At 45.1% G+C, this 19,791-nt stretch overlaps 1 protein-coding gene across 2 annotated transcripts in view; it reads left to right on the top strand.

The window, feature by feature from the left end:
- Positions 1 to 19,791, top strand: part of LOC119973187 (E3 ubiquitin-protein ligase RNF123) — a 537,603-nt gene that overhangs the window by 83,620 nt on the left and 434,192 nt on the right. The window contains exons 7-10 of one of the 2 annotated variants that reach the window (XM_038810837.1): positions 4,265 to 4,350; positions 9,682 to 9,768; positions 13,328 to 13,395; positions 19,606 to 19,731. In XM_038810837.1, coding sequence (XP_038666765.1) covers positions 4,265 to 4,350; positions 9,682 to 9,768; positions 13,328 to 13,395; positions 19,606 to 19,731 — 367 coding nt within the window. Of the gene's footprint in view, positions 1 to 4,264; positions 4,351 to 9,681; positions 9,769 to 13,327; positions 13,396 to 19,605; positions 19,736 to 19,791 lie in introns of both variants that reach the window. The other variant, XM_038810836.1, reaches the window with a different exon arrangement.

Genomic DNA, 19,791 nt, shown 5'->3' with positions numbered 1-19,791 from the left:
CATGAAAACCGCTCGAGGAGGCAAAACCTCAGAGTCATGTGGTTGCTGGAGGGCATGGAAGGCCCGACTCCCACTGTGTATTTATCACGGATGTTTGGGAAGATGACGGGGGAGGATGGACCAGAGTCCCCTCCGGAGTTGGACAGGGTTCACATGACACTCCGGCAGAAGGGGCCTCACGGTAGCATGGTGGTTAGCATCAATGCTTCACAGCTCCAGGGTCCCAGGTTCAATTCCCGGCTGGGTCACTGTCTGTGTGGAGTCTGCACGTCCTCCCCGTGTGTGCGTGGGTTTCCTCCGGGTGCTCCGGTTTCCTCCCACAGTCCAAAGATGTGCAGGTTAGGTGGATTGGCCATGCTAAATTGCCCGTAGTGTAAGGTTAATGGGGGGATTGTTGGGTTACGGGTATACGGGTTACGTGGGTTTAAGTAGGGTGATCATTGCTCGGCACAACATCGAGGGCCGAAGGGCCTGTTCTGTGCTGTACTGTTCTATGACTCTATGACTCTAAGCCCCGACCGAATGAACCACCATGGGCAGTCATTATTCAGATTCACAGCTTTTTGGGAGATTAGTAGATCCTGAAGTTGTCCAAGGAACACCGAGACTGGAAATGTGAAGGTAACCTTGTCAGGATCTATCAGGGTGTTGTAGTTGAGCTGGCAAGGAAGCGGGTGGCCTTCAACAAGGCCAAGGCTGTCTTATACAAAAGGGGAATTTGGTTTGGGATGCTGTACTCGGCAAGGCTGCTTGTGACCTACGAGTTGAAAGACAATTACTTTGATGTACTGGAGGAGGCAGATAACGCCTCTGTAAAAAAGCATAGACTTGGCTCAAGATAATTGTGCCCTGTGACGTCTTTGATTGCTGTGGGTGGGGAAGGATGTTGGAGCATCTTGCGCATATCTGTTGGTATTTCTTTGTTTTTGGGTGGTATGGATTTTCCACTTGTTGTTTGTTTATTGGTGAGGGTCTAACTGGTATGAGGGGTGGTGTGTTATGTAATATTGTTGCAAATATATAGCTCCTGGTGGGAAATTGGTTTTTCATCGAATCATACAATCCCTACAGTGCAGAAGGAGGCCAGTCAGCCCATTGGGTCTGCACCGACCCTCTGAAAGAGTGCCCTACCTCGGCGCACTCCCCTAGCACTCTATCCCCGCAACCCCACCTAACCTGCACATCTTTGGACGGTGGGAGGAATACTGAGCATCCGGAAGAAACCCACACAGACACGGGGAGAAGGGGCAGAGTCTACACAGTCACCCAAGGCTGGAAGGATAACTGAACAGTGTGGGAAGGGCCCACCTGATCATGTTCACATGTTTTGGTCCTGCCCAAAGTTGGAGAAGTTTTAGGGGTTTCTCTGTCAGAATTCTGCACCCACATCCTCCTTCTCCAAAGGGAAGACAGATGTGAAGAACGTGTTTTAACACCCTACTAATGTCATCTGGCTCACTTACAGATGACCCCCTTGGTCCCTAATAGGTCCTACTTTTTTCCTGGTTATTCTCTTCCCCCTTGATGAATTTATGGAATATCTTGGGATTTTCCCGAATCTCACCCGCCAGTGCTTTTTCATGCTCCCGCTGCTCTCCTAATTGCTTTTGAGTTCTCCCTGCACTTTCTATCCTCCACAAGGGCCTCTGTAGATTTGCTCCCTTTGTACCTGTTAAAAGCCCTTCTTTTCCTTCCTATCCAGTCCCGAATACTGATCCAGAGTTCTCTGGACTTATTGTACCTATATTTCACCCTAAAGGGAGCAGACCTGTACTCTCGCCAATTCCATTTTGAACACTCCCACAGTTCTGCTGTAGATCTGCCCAGAAGTAGCTGGTCCCAGTCTACTTTGGCCAGATAGAGTCCTCGATGTTTACAGCACGGAAATGCCCATCGGCTTAGCTGGTCCATGCCACCCAGTTTCTATCACTAAGCTAGTCCCACTTGCCTGCATTTGGCCCATATTCCTTTACACCCACCCTGCCCATGTAACCGTCCAACTGCTTTTTAAAGGACAAAATTGTACCCGCCTCTACCACTGCCTCTGGCAGCCAGTTCCAGATGCTCACCACCCTCTGTGTGAAGATATTTCCCCTCTGGTCTCTTTTGTATCTCTCCCCTCTCATCTGACTCTTCTACCTTTGGGAAAATATGTCGACTATCTAATTCATGAATGGTCCTCATTATTTTAAAGACCTCTATAAGATCACCCCTAAGCCTTCTGTGCTCCAGAGAAAAAAGTCCCAGCCTATCCAGCCTCTCCTTATAACTCAGACCATCAAGTCCTGGTAGCATCCTGTTCTGTAACTCTCCCCAACTCCCTACCATTAACTGAATAGGTCCTGCCCTGATTTGATCTATCAAAATGCATCACCTCACATATATCCAAATTAAACTCCATCTGCCATTCATCGCTGGCCCAATTGATCAATATCCTGTTGCAATCTTATATAACCTTCTTCATTAACCACTATGCCACCAATCCTGGTGTCATCTGCAAACTTACTAATCATGCCTCCTACATTCTCAACCAAATCATTTATATATATATATCACAAATAACAGTGGACCCAACACCAATCCCTGAGGCACACCGCTGGTCACAAGCCTCCACTATGAAAAACAATCCTCCACACCACCCTTTGGCTTCGGCCGCCAAGCCAATTTTGTATCCAAGCTTCGGTCGCCAAGCCAATTTTGTATCCAAAGATCCTGCCTTATTTTAATAAAATCAGCCTTCCCCCACCAATCCAAAACCCTTTTCTAAAAACCATCTTTTTCCTTTCTCTTGACAAATTTAAAATGTACTGTGTTGTGGTCGCAATCACTAAAATGTTCCCTCTCTGCTCCCTCGAGCACTCGGCTTTGTTCACCAGAACTAGGTCCAGCTGCACCAGCCCTTGTTGGATCTTCGACATGTTGATATAAAAAGCTCTCTTGAATACATTTGAAGAACTCCTCTGCTCACTCTAAACCCTTTACAATGTGACTAGCCCAATTAATGGCATGGGTTGTGAAGGCCGGCCAGTTGGTAAAAGTGGGTCCTGAGGCAAAAGTTTGAAAAACACTGCTGTGCAGAGTACTCGAGATGTGGGCTCACCAATGTCCTGTATACCTGAAGCATAACCTCTACTTTCATATTCAATCCCATACACTAAACAATGACATTCTATTTGCTTTCCTAATTACTTGTCGCAGCTGTATACTCACATTTTGAGATTCATACACTAGGACACCCCGATACCCTGCATCTCTGAGCTCTGCAATCTCTCACCATTTAACTAATATGCTTCTTTACTCTCCTTACTGAACTGGACAATTTCACATTTTCCTATAGGAAACTCCATTTGCCAAGTCTTTGCCCACTCACTTATCCTATCTATATATCCCTTTGTAGTCTCCTTTAGCCCTCTTCACAACTTACTTTCCTACCTAACTTTGTATCATGAGCAAATTTAGCCACCAAACCTGCGGCCCACTCATCCAAGTCATTTCTATAAATTGTAAACAGTTGTGATCCTAGCACTGACCCCTGTGGCACACTGCTCGTCACATCCTTCCAACCAGAAAAAGATGTACACTCTGTTTCCTTGTTCGCCTGACAATCTTCTATCCACGCCAACATGTTACCCCCAACACCATGAGCGTTTATTTTTTACAATATCCTTTGATGTGGTATCTTATCAAATACCTGCTGAAAAACTAATTACAACACATCCAATCTCGTGAATCACATTTAGTTCCCCTTTATCCACAGCACATGTGACTCCTTCAAAGAGCTCCAATAAATTGGTTAAACTTTATTTCCTTTATACAAAACCATGTTGACTTTGCTTTGAATTTATCTTAGTGCCCTGCTTTAACGTCTTGAATAATGGCTTCTAACATTTTCCCTATGATGGATGTTTTTTTAATTGTAAACTAAGAGTACCCAATTATGTTTTTCCGATTAAGGAGCAATTTAGCATGGCCAATCCACCTATCCTGCACATCTTTGGATTGTGGGGGTGAGACCCACGCAGACACGGGGAGAATGTGCAAACTCTACACGGACAGTGACGCAGGGCCGTGATTCGAACCTGGGTCCTCAGTGCCGCAGTCCCAGTGCTAACCACTGCGCCACATGCCGCCTTCCCTATGATAGATGTTAAGCTAACTGGTGTATAGTTTGTGATAGACATGCTTGAGCTGTGTTTGAGACTATTGTGAAGTGATGTAGGCTCTTTCTGTCACTAACTAATTATTATGTTGTGTTTGGCTACAGGAAAGTGGATGTATGAAGTTTTGATCTCATCTCAGGGACTGATGCAGATTGGCTGGTGCACCCTGCACTGCAGGTTCAATCAGGAGGTGAGTACATATCTCTCTCACCCAGACATAGAGGGACTGGCAAGTGGGTGCTTTTCTTACTCAACAACACAGTTATAGCTCCTTAAAAATAAAACAACACAAGGTGTTCCATAGAAACATAATCAGACAAATATTGACACCGAGCAACATGAGATATTGATAAAAGTGACCAAAAACATGGGTAAAGAACTAAGTTTTAAGGAACACTTTAATATCAATGGAGAGGTTTAGGTAGTGAATTTCAGAGCATGGCTACCAATTGTGGGGCAATTCGCTGGAATTGGGAGAGAGCAAAGATCTTGACATGTTGTAGGGCTGGAGGAGGTGACAGAGATCAATAGATTTGAACGTGGAAATGACAAGTTTAAATTTGAAGAGTTGCAGGACTCAAATTTAACGTAGGTCAGCAGCAAGCAAAGTGATGATGACAGAATGGGACAATGCAATATGGACAGCAGAGATTTGGATGAGCTGAAATGTACACATTAACTGTAATTCACTCGGTCGTGAGCTGAAGGAAACTTGGAGGGTGCCCATCTCACTGGTTAAGGTGAAGTGAACAGGCCACACTATCCACTGTTGTGGTCCACTCCCTATTATTTATTTTGTTGACAGATATTTCTACACTCGTCCACAAATCAGGCATTCCCCTTTTTGCTGTCATCTCGGCTTTATACCTTGTTTGAATTAAAGATTTTTTTTTCTAATTCACCAAATCCTCAATGTTCACTTTCATATTGGGTGCAAAGTCAGAAAATTGTGGGCATTCATTTGGATAGACTGTCTGATTTAAATGTGACTCACGAGATTGGATGGGGGAGATGAAAATTCTAATCCGTTTATATATTCAAATCTTTCTCCACAAAATGGAATGAGTGACTGTTTGGGTGATTGCTGAGAGCTGTGGCAGATGGAATACAATGTTGACAAATGTGAGGTTATCCATTTTGGTAGGAATAACAGCAAACGGGATTATTATTTAAACGATAAAATATTAAAGCATGCTGCTGTGCAGAGAGACCTGGGTGTGCTAGTGCATGAGTCACAGACAGTTGGTTTACAGGTGCAACAGGTGATTAAGAAGGCAAATGGAATTTTGTCCTTCATTGCTAGAGGGATGGAGTTTAAGACTAGGGAGGTTATGTCGCAATTGTATAAGGTGTTAGTGAGGCCACACCTGGAATATTGTGTTCAGTTTTGGTCTCCTTACTTGAGAAAGGACATACTGGCGCTGGAGGGTGTGCAGAGGAGATTCACTAGGTTAATTCCAGAGCTGAAGGGGTTGGATTATGAGGAGAGGTTGAATAGACTGGGACTGTACTCGTTGTAATTTAGAAGGATGAGGGGGGATCTTATAGAAACATTTAAAATTATGAAGGGAATAGATAGGATAGATGCGGGCAGGTTGTTTCCACTGGGGGGTGAAAGCAGAACTAGGGGACATAGCCTCAAAATAAGGGGAAGTAGATTTAGGACTGAGTTTAGGAGGAACTTCTTCACCCAAAGGGTTGTGAATCTATGAAATTCCTTGCCCAGTGAAGCAGTTGAGACTCCTTCATTAAATGTTTTTAAGGTAAAGATAGATAGTTTTTTGAAGAATAAAGGGATTAAGGGTTATGGTGTTAGGGCCGGAAAGTGGAGCCGAGTCCACAAAAGATCAGCCATGATCTCATTGAATGGCGGAGCAGGCTCGAGGGGCCAGATGGCCTACTCCTGCTCCTAGTTCTTATGTTCTTATATTGTGAAATCACATATAGCTGTGCCTATATGTGATTAACTCACACTTTCACGTGGATTACTGGGCGGGCTCTCCCTGATTAATTAACTAATCTCACTTCCACAGGGATGACTAGAGGAGTGTGTGACTGTGATTAACTCATTTCATTTTCACAGGGATTACTGAGAGCTGTGTCTGACTGATTAACTCTCACTTTCACAGGAATTACTGAGAGCTGTGTCTGACTGATTAACTCTCACTTTCACAGGGATTACTGAGAGATGTGTCTGACAGTGATTACCTCCCTCACTTTCACGTGGATTGCTGAGCGATGTGTCTGACTGTGATTACCTCCCTCACTTTCACGTGGATTGCTGAGCGATGTGTCTGACAGTGATTACCTCCCTCACTTTCACGTGGCTTGCTGAGCGATGTGTCTGACTGTGATTACCTCCCTCACTTTCACGTGGCTTGCTGAGCGATGTGTCTGACAGTGATTACCTCCCTCACTTTCACATGGATTGCTGAGCGATGTGTCTGACTGTGATTACCTCCCTCACTTTCACGGGGATTGCTGAGCGATGTGTCTGACAGTGATTACCTCCCTCACTTTCACGTGGATTATTGAGAGATATGTCTCACTGATAACTCATTTTCACAGGGATCACTGAGAACTCTGTATGACTGTAATTAACTCACTTTCACAGGGATTACATAGAGCTGTACCTGACTGATTAACTCTCACTTTCACAGGGATTACGTAGAGCTGTACCTGACTGATTAACTGAAAAATGAAATGAAAATGAAATGAAAATCGCTTATTGTCACGAGTAGGCTTCAATGAAGTTACTGTGGAAAGCCCCTAGTCGCCACATTCCGCCGCCTGTCCGGGGAGGCTGGTACGGGAATCGAACCGTGCTGCTGGCCTGCTTGGTCTGCTTTAAAAGCCAGCAATTTAGCTGAGTGAGCTAAACCAGCCCCTCTCACTTTCACTTTCACAGGGATTACTGAGAAATGAGTCTGACTGTGATTAACTCACTTTCACAGGGATTACTAAAACTGTGTTTGACTGTGATTAACTCACTTTCACAGGGATTACTGAGAGCTGTGACTGACATTGACTAACTCCCTCACTTTCGCAGGGATTACTGAAAACTGTCTGGCTGTGATTAACTCCCTCACTTTCACAGGGATTACTGAGAGCTGTGTCTGTGATTAACTCCCTCACTTTCACAGGGATTACTGAGAGCTGTGTCTGTGATTAACTCCCTCACTTTCACAGGGATTACTGAGAGCTGTGCCTGTGATTAACTTCCTCACTTTCACAGGGATTACTGAGAGCTGTGTCTGTGATTAACTCCCTCACTTTCACAGGGATTACTGAGAGCTGTGTCTGTGATTAACTCCCTCACTTTCACAGGGATTACTGAGAGCTGTGTCTGTGATTAACTCCCTCACTTTCACAGGCATTACTGAGAGCTGTGCCTGTGATTAACTCCCTCACTTTCACAGGGATTACTGAGAGCTGTGTCTGTGATTAACTCCCTCACTTTCACAGGGATTACTGAGAGCTGTGCCTGTGATTAACTCTCTCACTTTCACAGGGATTACTGAGAGCTGTGTCTGTGATTAACTTCCTCACTTTCACAGGGATTACTGAGCTGTGTCTGTGATTAACTCCCTCACTTTCACAGGGATTACTGAGAGCTGTGTCTGTGATTAACTCCCTCACTTTCACAGGGATTACTGAGCTGTGTCTGTGATTAACTCCCTCACTTTCACAGGGATTACTGAGCTGTGTCTGTGATTAACTCCCTCACTTTCACAGGGATTACTGAAAACTGTGTCTGTGATTAACTCTCTCACTTTAACAGGGATTACTGAGAGCTGTGTCTGTGATTAACTCCCTCAATTTCACGGGGATTATGTTTGTCCCACCCAGCCTTCTCTCACCTGCAGTCGGTACCTCTCTCTTGCATGTGTCTCCTGTAGGAAGGCGATTTCCACGCTCAGACTCTTGAGATTGCCGAGGACTTTGGATCCCTTCACTGGCCAGTTGAGGCCCCTCACGTTCCATGTTACAATCCGAATGGGGGTGGGGGGCTGCCGCCCCCTCCTCTTGTGGGGTCAACCATACTCACCATACTCACTGTAGGCCTGGCCCTGTTCATCCGGGCCTGCCCTTGCTCACGGGCCATTAAAGGTGGCTGCCGACTACTTCCTCATTTTTGCCGGAGCCACTTGCAACCTGTTGCAACCAGCATTCCCCCCCCCCTCCCCCTTCCCATCCAAAGTCTTCCCATCCTCCCATCCAAACTCATGAAATTGATCCTGCATCCCCAGATACCTAAAATGAAATGAATTGTTGCCACCCAGACTGGCAACACCCCCTCCCACCTCCCCCCTGGAGAATCCTTGCTTTTCCCTAAATTCAATTTTTACCCCGAAAAGCTGTTGGGTAATCTATGGGGTTCCTCCTCTGTTTTGGTCCGGCAGCCCCATGATTCTCAGATTCTACTGACACGATCGATTCACCTTGTCATCAGTTTCAGCCTTTTCTGAGTTCTGACCAAGTTCGCTACCCTGACCGCGGGGACCGCTATCCAGTCCCCTTGGTCCGTGACGGCGTTTTCGAGGTCCCTTGTAGTCGTCTCCTGGATCTCTTGTCTCCGTCCCATATTGTCCATTGCCTCCTTTATGGGGGCCGTCGCGCCATCCACTGCCGTCTTGACGGCTGCCAGGAGGTCTCTTCTCATCCCCTCCCTATGTCTCTGGATCTCGGAGGTGATGAAACTTGTCACTTTGTCGATCAGTGCCTGGGTCTGTGCTGGGAGCTGTGCGGGGTTGTTCCTCACCAATTCTATCCCTCCCATGTGCGGTTCCCTGCTTCTAAGCTGAGATTTCCCTCCCCTCATCTTTACTGGATTTTTGGCTGGGGAGGTTGGTTCTTTCCCATCCTGGTTGACAGTGCGCTCGATGGGGGGTTAAACTGTGGGATTATATGTACTTTTGGTGCCCGTTTGGTGTGGTTAAAAGGCCATAGTCTAAGTTCTTAGACGAGTAAGAAGTCTTACAACACCAGGTTAAAGTCCAACAGGTTTGTTTCAAACACGAGCTTTCGGAGCACAGCTCCTTCCTCAGGTGAGGAAGGCGCAGTGCTCCGAAAGCTCGTGTCTGAAACAAACCTGTTGGACTTTAACCTGGTGTTGTAAGACTTCTTACTGTGCTCACCCCAGTCCAACGCCGGCATCTCCACATTATTCTTAGACGAGTGCACCTTTCGTGCGACCAGCTCATGGCCGCCACCGGGCGTCCGAGGATCCACACATCGTTTCATAGAATTTACTGGCAGATGCATATGATTGACTATTCGAAGAGGGATATAATTTCTTTCAAGACAGGAATTCCATGTCAGCGCTGGAATATAATAGAAGAATAATAGGGAGCTTGGGCTTTGCTTTTTGGCAGCAGTTAGTACAAATGCTGCAAATCGAAGACTCGTTTAGGAGCACAAAGGTGATCAGCTGTATTTAATCACATCAGATGAGGTTTGCTGCTTCAGGCATTGCCAGATTTTTCACTATCACCCTGACACCTGTCTATCTGCCTAACAGGAGGGGGTTGGTGACACTTCGGATTCATATGCTTACGATGGAAACAGAGTGCGCAAGTGGAATGTCACCACCACTAATTATGGCAAGGTAAGACACTCATGGATTTACACAGTAACCTGAAGGACATGGCTCAGTGTGAGTTAGGATAGAATTAATTCCAACTGCATTTGTGATTCCTTCATAATTTCACGAGACTAATATAACCGCAAAAATAATAACTGCTGGATGTTTTCAGTCGACATTTTCTTTTCAATTTGCCCACGAGCCTTTATGGAGGGAGACATGGTGCTTTATTTCAGTTTTGTAAATCCAATCCTCTTCTGACAGTGTATTCCATATCAAAGCTGACTGGACATGGTCTTAAGGTGAAATAGGGTAAAGAATATGGGAGATTTGTGTGATAAACTTATCCTTTAAACTTTCTCCCTCTCACTATGACCTGTGTCTCCTTGTATTTGGCACTTTCACCCTTGGAAAAAGCTTCTGACTATCCACCCTGTCTATGCCTCAAATAATTTTGTAGACCTCTATCAGGACTCTCCTCAGCCTCCGTCTTTCCAGTGAAAAGAATCCTAGTTTATTCACCCTTCCTCATCACCAACACCTTTGAGACTAGGTCACATCCTGGTGAACCTTCTTTTCACTCTCTCCAAAGCTTCCACACCCTTCTGATAATGTGGTGACTAGAACTGCAAGCAATACTCCAAATGCGGCCCTACCAAGGTTTTATATAGCTGCAACAAAATTTCCCAACTCCTGTACTCAGTGCCCCGGCTGTTGAAGGCAATCATGCCATATCCCTTCTTAATCACCATGTCTACCTATTTGCCACTTTTAGGGAACTGTGGACCTGCATGCCCAGATCCCTCTGTCTATTGATGTTCCTAAGGATTCTGCCATTTATAGTATAATTCATACCTAGATTTGAACCTTCGCATATTGCTTGGGACATCTGATCCATCATGAGGACTACTTTCTTTCACTTGCCAAATACTGCCTACCTATTTTCCCATCACTATTTCTATTTTTATGCCGTTTGAGATTTCAATTGAAATCCGCATCTCCACAAGATCAGCTCTTTATGTTTTTTTTCCATCTTCATCTCTTTTAATGAACATAGCTCACCCAAGATGCTCTAGTTCACCAATGCATCACTCCATTGACTCCTTGTGTGGAAGTGAATCACCTTTAACATCCTTGTCATTGTCTTTAACTTGACCTGTGGGCATGTCCTATCCCTCCGCACTCTACACTGGCCCAACACTAGCTGAATCCTTCTTATTTACTTCCCTTACTCTACAATTGGTGGCTGCTTGCTCAGCCAGTGTCACCTCTGCCATCCGAGACTCTTTCAGAACTGCTCCAGCTTACTACTGCCCTATGTGTCTTGAGGTTCAGCTCTTTGTGTTTTTTTTTTTGTCTTCATCTCTTTTAATGAACCTGACTAATCACAAAAAGCAGATTTTGGCAGGTGGCTGATTTTCAGAGTGAAGAGAGGCATACAGTAGTGGTCCCTAGGTACAATGCTATTTTGATATATACTAATCACTTGGTCTTCAGTAATACAGGGCATAATTTCAAAGTTTGCAGATTACAGAAATCTCAGTAAAGTAGTAAATGGTGCGAAGGGTCATAACGGTCTTCAGGATGTCCTATATTCATGAAATGGCAGATGAAATTTAATATGTTGTAGTGTGAGGTGATTCAGTTTGGTTGAAAAAAATAGAAAAAGGCGGTATAATCTGAAAAGAATATAAGAACAGATATCTTTGTGGTTTTACATACTCAAGTCTTTGAAAGTGACTGAACAAGTTGGCAAGGATGTTTTAAAAAAAACAAAAAAAACATGGGATGCTTGGCTTTATAAACTAGCATCAAATATGATGATGAAGACGTTGCACTAAATCATAAATTACTGGTTCGACCCCAGCTGGAGTATTGTGTTCAGTTTTCGGTACCACACTTTAGGAAGGATGTTGTGACCTTTGAGAAGCTGCAGAAGAGAGTTGCTAGAATGATTGGAGGTGGAGACTAAAGAAGCTGAGATTGTTCCCTTGAGAGCAGGGAAGATCAAGGGAAGACTTTCTTGTGTGGTTGAAATCCTTGAGCTTTCCTAGAACAAATATGAAGCAGTTTCTATTGGTAGGAAGGCCAGTAAACAGAGGACACAGATCTGAGGTAGTTGAAAAAAGAACTGGAGACAACATGAAGATGTTTTTTTTTGCAAAAGGGACTTATGATCTGGAATGCAGTGCCTGAAAGAGTGATGGAAGCAGATTCAATAATAACTTTCAAAGGGAAATGGATAAATACTTGAAATGGATTAAATGTGTGTGTGTGTGTGTGTGTATACTGTACACAAGAAAGTAAAATTAGAGGGAACATGGGCTGAGGGACGAACAGGGAATAGCAGGTGGTGGGACTAATTGAATAGCTCTTTCAAAGAACCAGTACAACCATGATGAACTAAATGGCCTCCTGTGCTATGTTAAGTAATGGGTTAAGAGACATTCCAATTAGTTGTCTCATTTATGTTAAGTATCCAATAATTGACACTGATATGTAAAGGGGCTTCAGGTGGCCTTTGTGTCAGGTGATATGAAGATATTTTGTGCAGAGTCTGTTAAAGTGAAATAAAGGTGTTTGTAAAAAGGAGCAGTACCGTTGACTCTTTATACACCAGCAGCTAAACGTCTAACATGCTATTCTGTCTTTCTGTTATTACTCTGCACAATTTGGCTGCTGGCTTAATAGAGAAACCGGAACAGGCCAGCCACCCCCTCGATCCAGTTCTGCATCCAGTCTGATCACAAATTATGTGTCCCCATTGCCATTTTAACCACTTTTGCTGCATGTCCCTTGATATCTCTGCCTTCAAAAACCCATGGGTTTCTTTTGGAAATTTTAATTTTCTGAGCAGCCAGAAGCTTTTTGGGAAGAGATATCCAGATATCCTTTACCTTTTATGTGAAGAGGTATTTCCTGATTTCACTCCTAAATGGTTTAGGTCTAATTCTATGGTTACATCCCCTTCATCTGGCCTGCTCCACCAGAGGAGGAAGTATCAGTATCTGCACAGAAAGAGGCATGATAGAGAAATAGTTATACCAATAGTAATAGTGCGAAATACAGGGATAACAGAGGCATAATAGAACATAGAACAGTACAGCACAGAACAGGCCCTTCGGCCCTCAACGTTGTGCCGAGCCATGATCACCCTACTCAAACCCTCGTATCCACCCTATACCTGTAACCCAACAACCCCCCCCCCTTAACCTTACTTTTATTAGGACACTACGGGCAATTTAGCATGGCCAATCCACCTAACCCGCACATCTTTGGACTGTGGGAGGAAACCGGAGCACCCGGAGGAAACCCACGCACACAGGGGGAGGACGTGCAGACTCCACACAGACAGTGACCCAGCCGGGAATCGAACCTGGGACCCTGGAGCTGTGAAGCATTTATGCTAACCACCATGCTACCCCATAATAGAAAGCAACATGTTTTCCAACTTGCCACCTGCAATGTTGGAATGATTAACTTGTATTGTAGCTGGGCATCTACTCATGGAATGTGAAGAAACAAAACTTAATTTTCTTTTTTTGATTTTTATTCTTACAATTTAACTTATTTTGTCCCCTAGGCTTGGGCAGCTGGAGATATTGTCACTTGTGTGATAGACCTGGATGAAGGGAAGATTGCCTTCTGCCTGTGAGTACTGCTTAGTTATTATGAATGAAGGTCGGCATAGTCCCAGAGGACCATAGGCTGATCTCCCCTTTTGAGAGAGAGAAAGAGAGAGAGAGAAAGTGCTGACTGGTGGTGTTCTAACCTGAGGGTCACCACACATCAGGTGAGGGGTAAGGTTGCGAAGGCGTGAATAACCTCAGGCGGTTCAGGAATTGAGTCCTTGCTGTTTTTATTGTACATTCCCATAGTTGAATCTCTTACAGATGTGCTGAGACTGCAATGAGAAAATTTGGTATATTGTCTTGAATTAAATATACATTCATTTTATAAATCAGGGAACAAGAGATGGGACTTGACAGCACCCTGAGGTAATATGTTGCAAAATGTGACTGGGGCGAAAAGAATGGGAATATTTATTGAAGCTGGTTTCTAATTTGACATGTAACCATCAGTGGTATAATTCGTTTCTCTGCTCTAGTGAAGGACTTGCTTGTTGGCAGAATTACTGTTTATAATTGAGAGATGGTTTCCATGTGAAATATTAGGAGGAGTGAAAAGGCAGCCTTGGTTGGCCCTTATGCATTGGAGAGTGATAACTTTAGAAGAAAGGCGACCAACTGCTATGCTGTACCAACCATTAGGAATAGTGGGCAAATCATATTTGTGTGCACATATATACTCTTCTTGGTGGGCACTGTCTCCGTGAAAATGACCATGGTGCTGTTTGGCTAACTGGTTCACCAATATCCTTTAAGAAAAGTAACCATGCCCTGCTTACCTGGTCTGGCTTGTATACCACTCAGCCCCATATCAAAGTGGCTGAGTTTTAATTAATTGCTCTCTGAAGTATCCTTGTGAGCTCTCAATAAATAGAGACGGGCAATAAATAGCCTAACCAATAATGCCCTACATCCCAAGAATTAATATTTACTCCTCGAAGTGTATGGTGCCCATCTGTTGCTCGTTTTGGTGAGTGTGCTTTACACTCAATTGGCTCTGTTTTATTACCTTGCTCTAGAGTCGCCAGGTATCTTTATGATACCACCACGAGGTTCAAGTTCAAATGCTGATCAATAACTCAATACACCAGTTAGTAAGGTTCAAATCAAAACACATTTATTATATACACAGTCAATCGCTAATCATGCATAAATACTACAAAACTAAGCTACTTCTACCACTAAAGGCCAATACTTATCTTCTGGAAAAGGAACCCACTGGGTCAGGGAACAATGGCCTCTTGTTCGGTCCTGAGACTGCAAGCTTCCAGCTGGTATGGACTAAGGTTTAGGAGCGCCTATCTCGTAGCGTGCGTTGACTGGACACTTACCTGTTGGTGCAGCTGCAAGGCAGGTCTCTGTCAAGGGTTGTTTCGAGCTGCTGGGAGACCCTGCCAAGAAGGACGAGTTGAACTTGGGACCTATAATTTATAGGCCCCAGGGACTTTGTGTCCTTTTGGGCGGACCCGTACCTGACTCCAATCGATTGGATCACGTACCAATCGATCGGTTTGAATTCCCCAATACTGGGGCTGTTTCCTGATCGCTGGGCGGTCCTTGGGTGCTCGTTAGCCTCTTTTGTCTTGGACTCCTGCTGGCGCCGAGGAGTCTGGCTTTACTTTGGTCATCCTTAATTGTATCTATTGTGCCCGGGAATTGCTCATTTAATATGTATGGCTGCTGGTTTCAGTGCTATCTGAAGACCAAATACACAGAAGAACTCTGCAAACTGCTTGTTTTCTGATACTGTCTGTTTTTTCCCTGCGTTCTTTGTGAATCTCCATTTTAACTGGGGAAGCGGCCAACCCAGGTGTCTACACATTGAACTGTACTTCACCATGATAAACAGCGCTAGGAATCATAGACTGTTTATAGCACAAAAGATTACAACATGGACATCAAGCCCCCAGCAGCTCTCTATAAGAGAATTTAACTAATTCCACTCCCCACCCTTTTCCTATAGCCATGATGTGGAGATGCCGGTGTTGGACTGTGGTGGGCACAGTAAGAAATCTTACAACATCAGGTTCAAGTCCAAAAGGTTTTTTTGGAGTCGCTAGCTTTCGGAGCGCAGCTCCTTCATCAGATGAGCTGCGCTCCGAAAGCTAGTGACTCCAAACAAGCCTGTTGGACTTTAACCTGGTGTTGTAAGACTTCTTACTTTTCTGATAGCAGTTGCTTATCCAATTCCCCATTGAAAGCGACAATTGAATCTGCCTCCCTCACCCTCAGTCAATGGATTCTAGATCCCAAACTGCTTCCCTCACCCAGTGGATTCCAAATCCCAGACAATCTCCCTCACCCTCAGACATTGGATTCTAAATCCCAATCTGTCTCCCTCAGCCAGTGGATCCTAGATCCCAGTCTGCTTCTCCCACCTCCAGCCAATGGATCCTAGATCACTGGATAAAAGCAAATTACTGCGGATGCTGGAATCTGAAACGAAAGGGAAAATGCTGGAAAATCTCAGCAAGTCTGGCAGCATCTGTAGGGAGAGAAAAGAGCTAATGTGCTTTGACAAAGAGTCATCGGACTCGAATAGTTAGCTATTTTCTCTCCCTACAGATGCTGCCAGACTTGATGAGATTTTCCAGCATTTTCCCTTTCGGATCCTAGATCACAATCTGCCTCCCACAGCCAGTGGATTCTAGATCCCAATCTACCCCTCTCACCTCAGCCAGTAAATTCTAGAGTCCAATAACTTGCTCGCAAAGACTTTCTTCCTCATGTCACCTTGGTTCTTCTGTCATTTAAAAAAAATATATTTTTATTGAAATTTTTTTACAAAATATATAACAACAAACAGTAACAAACAACAATAAAACAACATAATAAGCATAACACCCCCAAGACCGTAACAACACATATATCTAGCCCCCCCACCCCCCCAAACCCGGTAAATAACAGAACTTAAAAATAAATTAAATTAAATAAACATAGTCAACACCCCTCCCCCCCGGGTTGCTGCTGCTGCTGACCTAGTTCCCTATCGTTGAGCCAGAAAATCGAGGAAAGGCTGCCACCGCCTAAAGAACCCTTGTACAGATCCTCTCAGGGCGAATTTGATCATCTCCAGCTTAATAAAACCCGCCATGTCATTGATCCAGGTCTCCACGCTTGGGGGTCTAGCATCCTTCCACTGTAGCAAGATCCTCCGCCGGGCTACTAGGGACGCAAAGGCCAAAACACCGGCCTCTCTCGCCTCCTGCACTCCCGGCTCCACCGCAACCCCAAAAATCGCGAGTCCCCAGCCTGGCTTGCCCCTGGATCCTACCACCCTCGACACTGTCCTCGCCACCCCCTTCCAGAACTCCTCCAGTGCCGGGCATGCCCAGAACATATGGGCATGGTTCGCTGGACTCCCCGAACACCTGACACACCTGTCTTCGCCCCCAAAGAACCTGCTCATCCTAGTCCTGGACATATGGGCCCGGTGCAGCACCTTGAATTGGATGAGGCTAAGCCGCGCACATGAGGAGGAAGAGTTAACCCTCTCCAGGGCATCTGCCCATGTCCCATCCTCGATCTGCTCCCCCAGCTCCCCCTCCCACCTAGCCTTTAGCTCCTCTACTGACGCCTCCTCCACCTCCTGCATTACCTTGTAGATATCAGATACCTTCCCACCCCCGAAAGCACCCTGTCCCTCACCCCCCTCGCGGGCAGCAAAGGGAATCCCTCCACCTGCCGCCTAGCAAACGCCTTCACCTGCAGGTACCTGAACATGTTCCCCGAGGGGGGCTCAAATTTCTCCTCCAACTCTCCCAGGCTCGCAAACCTCCCGTCAATGAACATGTCCCTCAGCTTTCTGATGCCCGCTCTGTGCCACCCCAGGAACCCCCATCAATGTTCCCCGGGACGAACCGATGGTTCCCCCTTAGCGTGGCCTCCATTGAGCCCGCCACTTCCGCCCTATGTCGCCTCCACTGCCCCCACTGGTTCTTCTGTCATTAACAATTAACCTGTGTTTTCTGGTTCCTGACCCTTCCACCAACCATAGCAATTCCACTGTACTTCGTCCAGGTCCCTCATGATTTTGAACATCTCAATCAAATATCCTTTCAATCATCTTGAAGAACAACTCCAGTTTCTCCAATCTATTCATGTAACTGAAGTTTTTTATCCTTGGAATCATTCACGTGAAACTTTCTGCATCCTCTCTTAAGACTTCACATATTTCCAGAAGTGTGGTGTCCAGAATTTGACGCAATACTCCAGTTGAGACTGAAGCAGCGTATTATTCAACATAACATTCTTGCTTTTGAATGAGAGAGGAAAATTGACTGGGGAAAATTTCCTGGTCTTGAGTTTCCAGGGGAAAGGGTACTGATTGGCCAATAGATGACTTTGCTCAATGTATCATTGAAGAGGGAGTGCTCCTGTTGTGACTTGTTAAAATCCTGCCTGCTGAAAATTTGTCTTCAGTTATTTGTAATTTGGCCTGCATGGTTCACATTTTTAATACACCCTGAGCACATTGGCTAAAATAACGTGTGGTAGTAGCTCATGCCTAAGAAATGTGTGATGTAACCTGAAGGAGGCTCGTGCCATCTGATATTAGCTCATTAAGAAAGGAGTAAATGGACCAGACCTTCCAGAAAGCCGGATAGTCAGAGACGGGATGTACCTCCTCAAGAGATGTTATGGGACCCCTCAGAATTTCCAACGCAGTGACTCTGTGGGAATTGTCCGGCAAATTTGAACTTCTGATGGCCAATTCTCTTGTTGCCTAGGACCCTGCAATAAAGTCTCAAACTCTGAGTGAGAGTCAGCGATCTCGGATGGTTCCAACTTAGTCACCTGGATGTGAGACAGATGAAAATCTAGTTAACCACTGAACACAGCCCTCAACCTCTCGCACTGATTCCACCGACACCCTTCCTGACCCGCTGACTCCGGCTTTCTGTCCGACCCTCTGACTTCCTGCCGACCCTCCAACTTCCTGTCCGATCCAATGACTTTCTCTCCAACCGTCCAGCAACTCCCTCGCCCCATGGTGCCCTCCCCACACCCTGTGGTGCTCTGCCCCGATTGGAAGACTTGAGCCAGTGCCTTTGGGAAGAGTTGGGAAAATGGAGGTAGCAAAAGTGTTTTTCGTAAATCAGCACTATGGGAATGGAGAACTGCACAAGATGAGATGTTCTGAATGATGTGTTAATGGGCAGTGATACTTTATTAAGCCTTTTCATTCTGCTGAGAGTGCCCCACATGTTGGAATGGTGACATAAACAGAACATGTGGAAACACTCGGCAGGTCAGGCAGCAGCTGTGGAGAGAGGAGGGTAACTCTTGTCTGACCTTTAGCTTTTTGTCTGCTACATGACTGAATAGCTGGTGACGTGCAGTTATTGGAAAGACAGTCCACGCGGTTCTAGGTAAATTGCTTCTTAGACAGTCTCCCATGTTTGCAATCTAATTACAAACTATGTAACTTGGTGGAATCCTGCAGCCTACTACATGGTCAGTGCATCCCAGTTGCATACCAACCTAGTGACAGCAGCTTGCTTTGGTGGGCTAAAACCCAATAGGCTGCAAGCTATTTTAAGTGCGAATTTGTGGAATGCGGCATTTAGCATCTCTTCCCTCTGGACACCTCGACTGCTTTAAATAACTTTAGTGCCAGCTGCAGCCCTCTCGCCTGGAGCTTATTTCTGGCTGTGTTACCGTGCACATCTAGGTCATGTTCCATCAACTGCTGGGTGAAAACATCAACTCGTGACTCCTCTGTTTTGATTTAAATTGCAACTGAAGCAATGCAGATCAGAAAAGCAGCTGTCCTGTAAACGTATGGCTCATTTATCCTGTGATTACTAATTCACCAGTGGCGATGTACAACTCAGGATCACTGCGCTCACCTACTCTCTGGCTTGCTTAAGCTGTCCCTGCCCCTTTCCCTTTCTCTCTCTCTCTCTGTGATGGTCTCCTCACTTCTCTCACCCAAGGCATGGGCAACTCGAGGCATGGGCAAATTCACTTGCTTTCTCACTTGACAATTGAAATCTGGCAAAATATATATCTCCGCTCCTCTGGGTGGAAATGCATGATGAGGTTGACCATTTACGTTGTTGTTGACATTGGATTGAAAGTTTTGTATGCGTAGTTTTTCTGAATTTTACCATTCCTCTGCTAATTCATGAGCGATAGTTGAAAATAATTAAATGAAACTATTATGAATTTATAATGGTATGAAACTGAGGATGAATATTCACTGCCACCTTGGGTCTTCTTTTTCCAGAAATGGGATCTCCTTGGGAGTTGCCTTTGAAGACTTCAGATTGGGCCCTGGAATAGCCTATTTCCCAGCAATCAGCCTGTCCTTCAAAGAATCGGTAGCATTCAACTTTGGGAGCCGGCCAATTCGATATCCTTTTCAATATGTGTATTGTTTTGAGAGGGTGTGGAGTAATTGTCATCCAAATGT

This window comes from Scyliorhinus canicula, chromosome 11, assembly GCF_902713615.1.
Source record: "Scyliorhinus canicula chromosome 11, sScyCan1.1, whole genome shotgun sequence".
NCBI lineage: Eukaryota > Metazoa > Chordata > Chondrichthyes > Carcharhiniformes > Scyliorhinidae > Scyliorhinus > Scyliorhinus canicula.
Note: the sequence above shows the minus strand (reverse complement) of the source record. Positions and strands in the feature narration are given on the sequence as shown.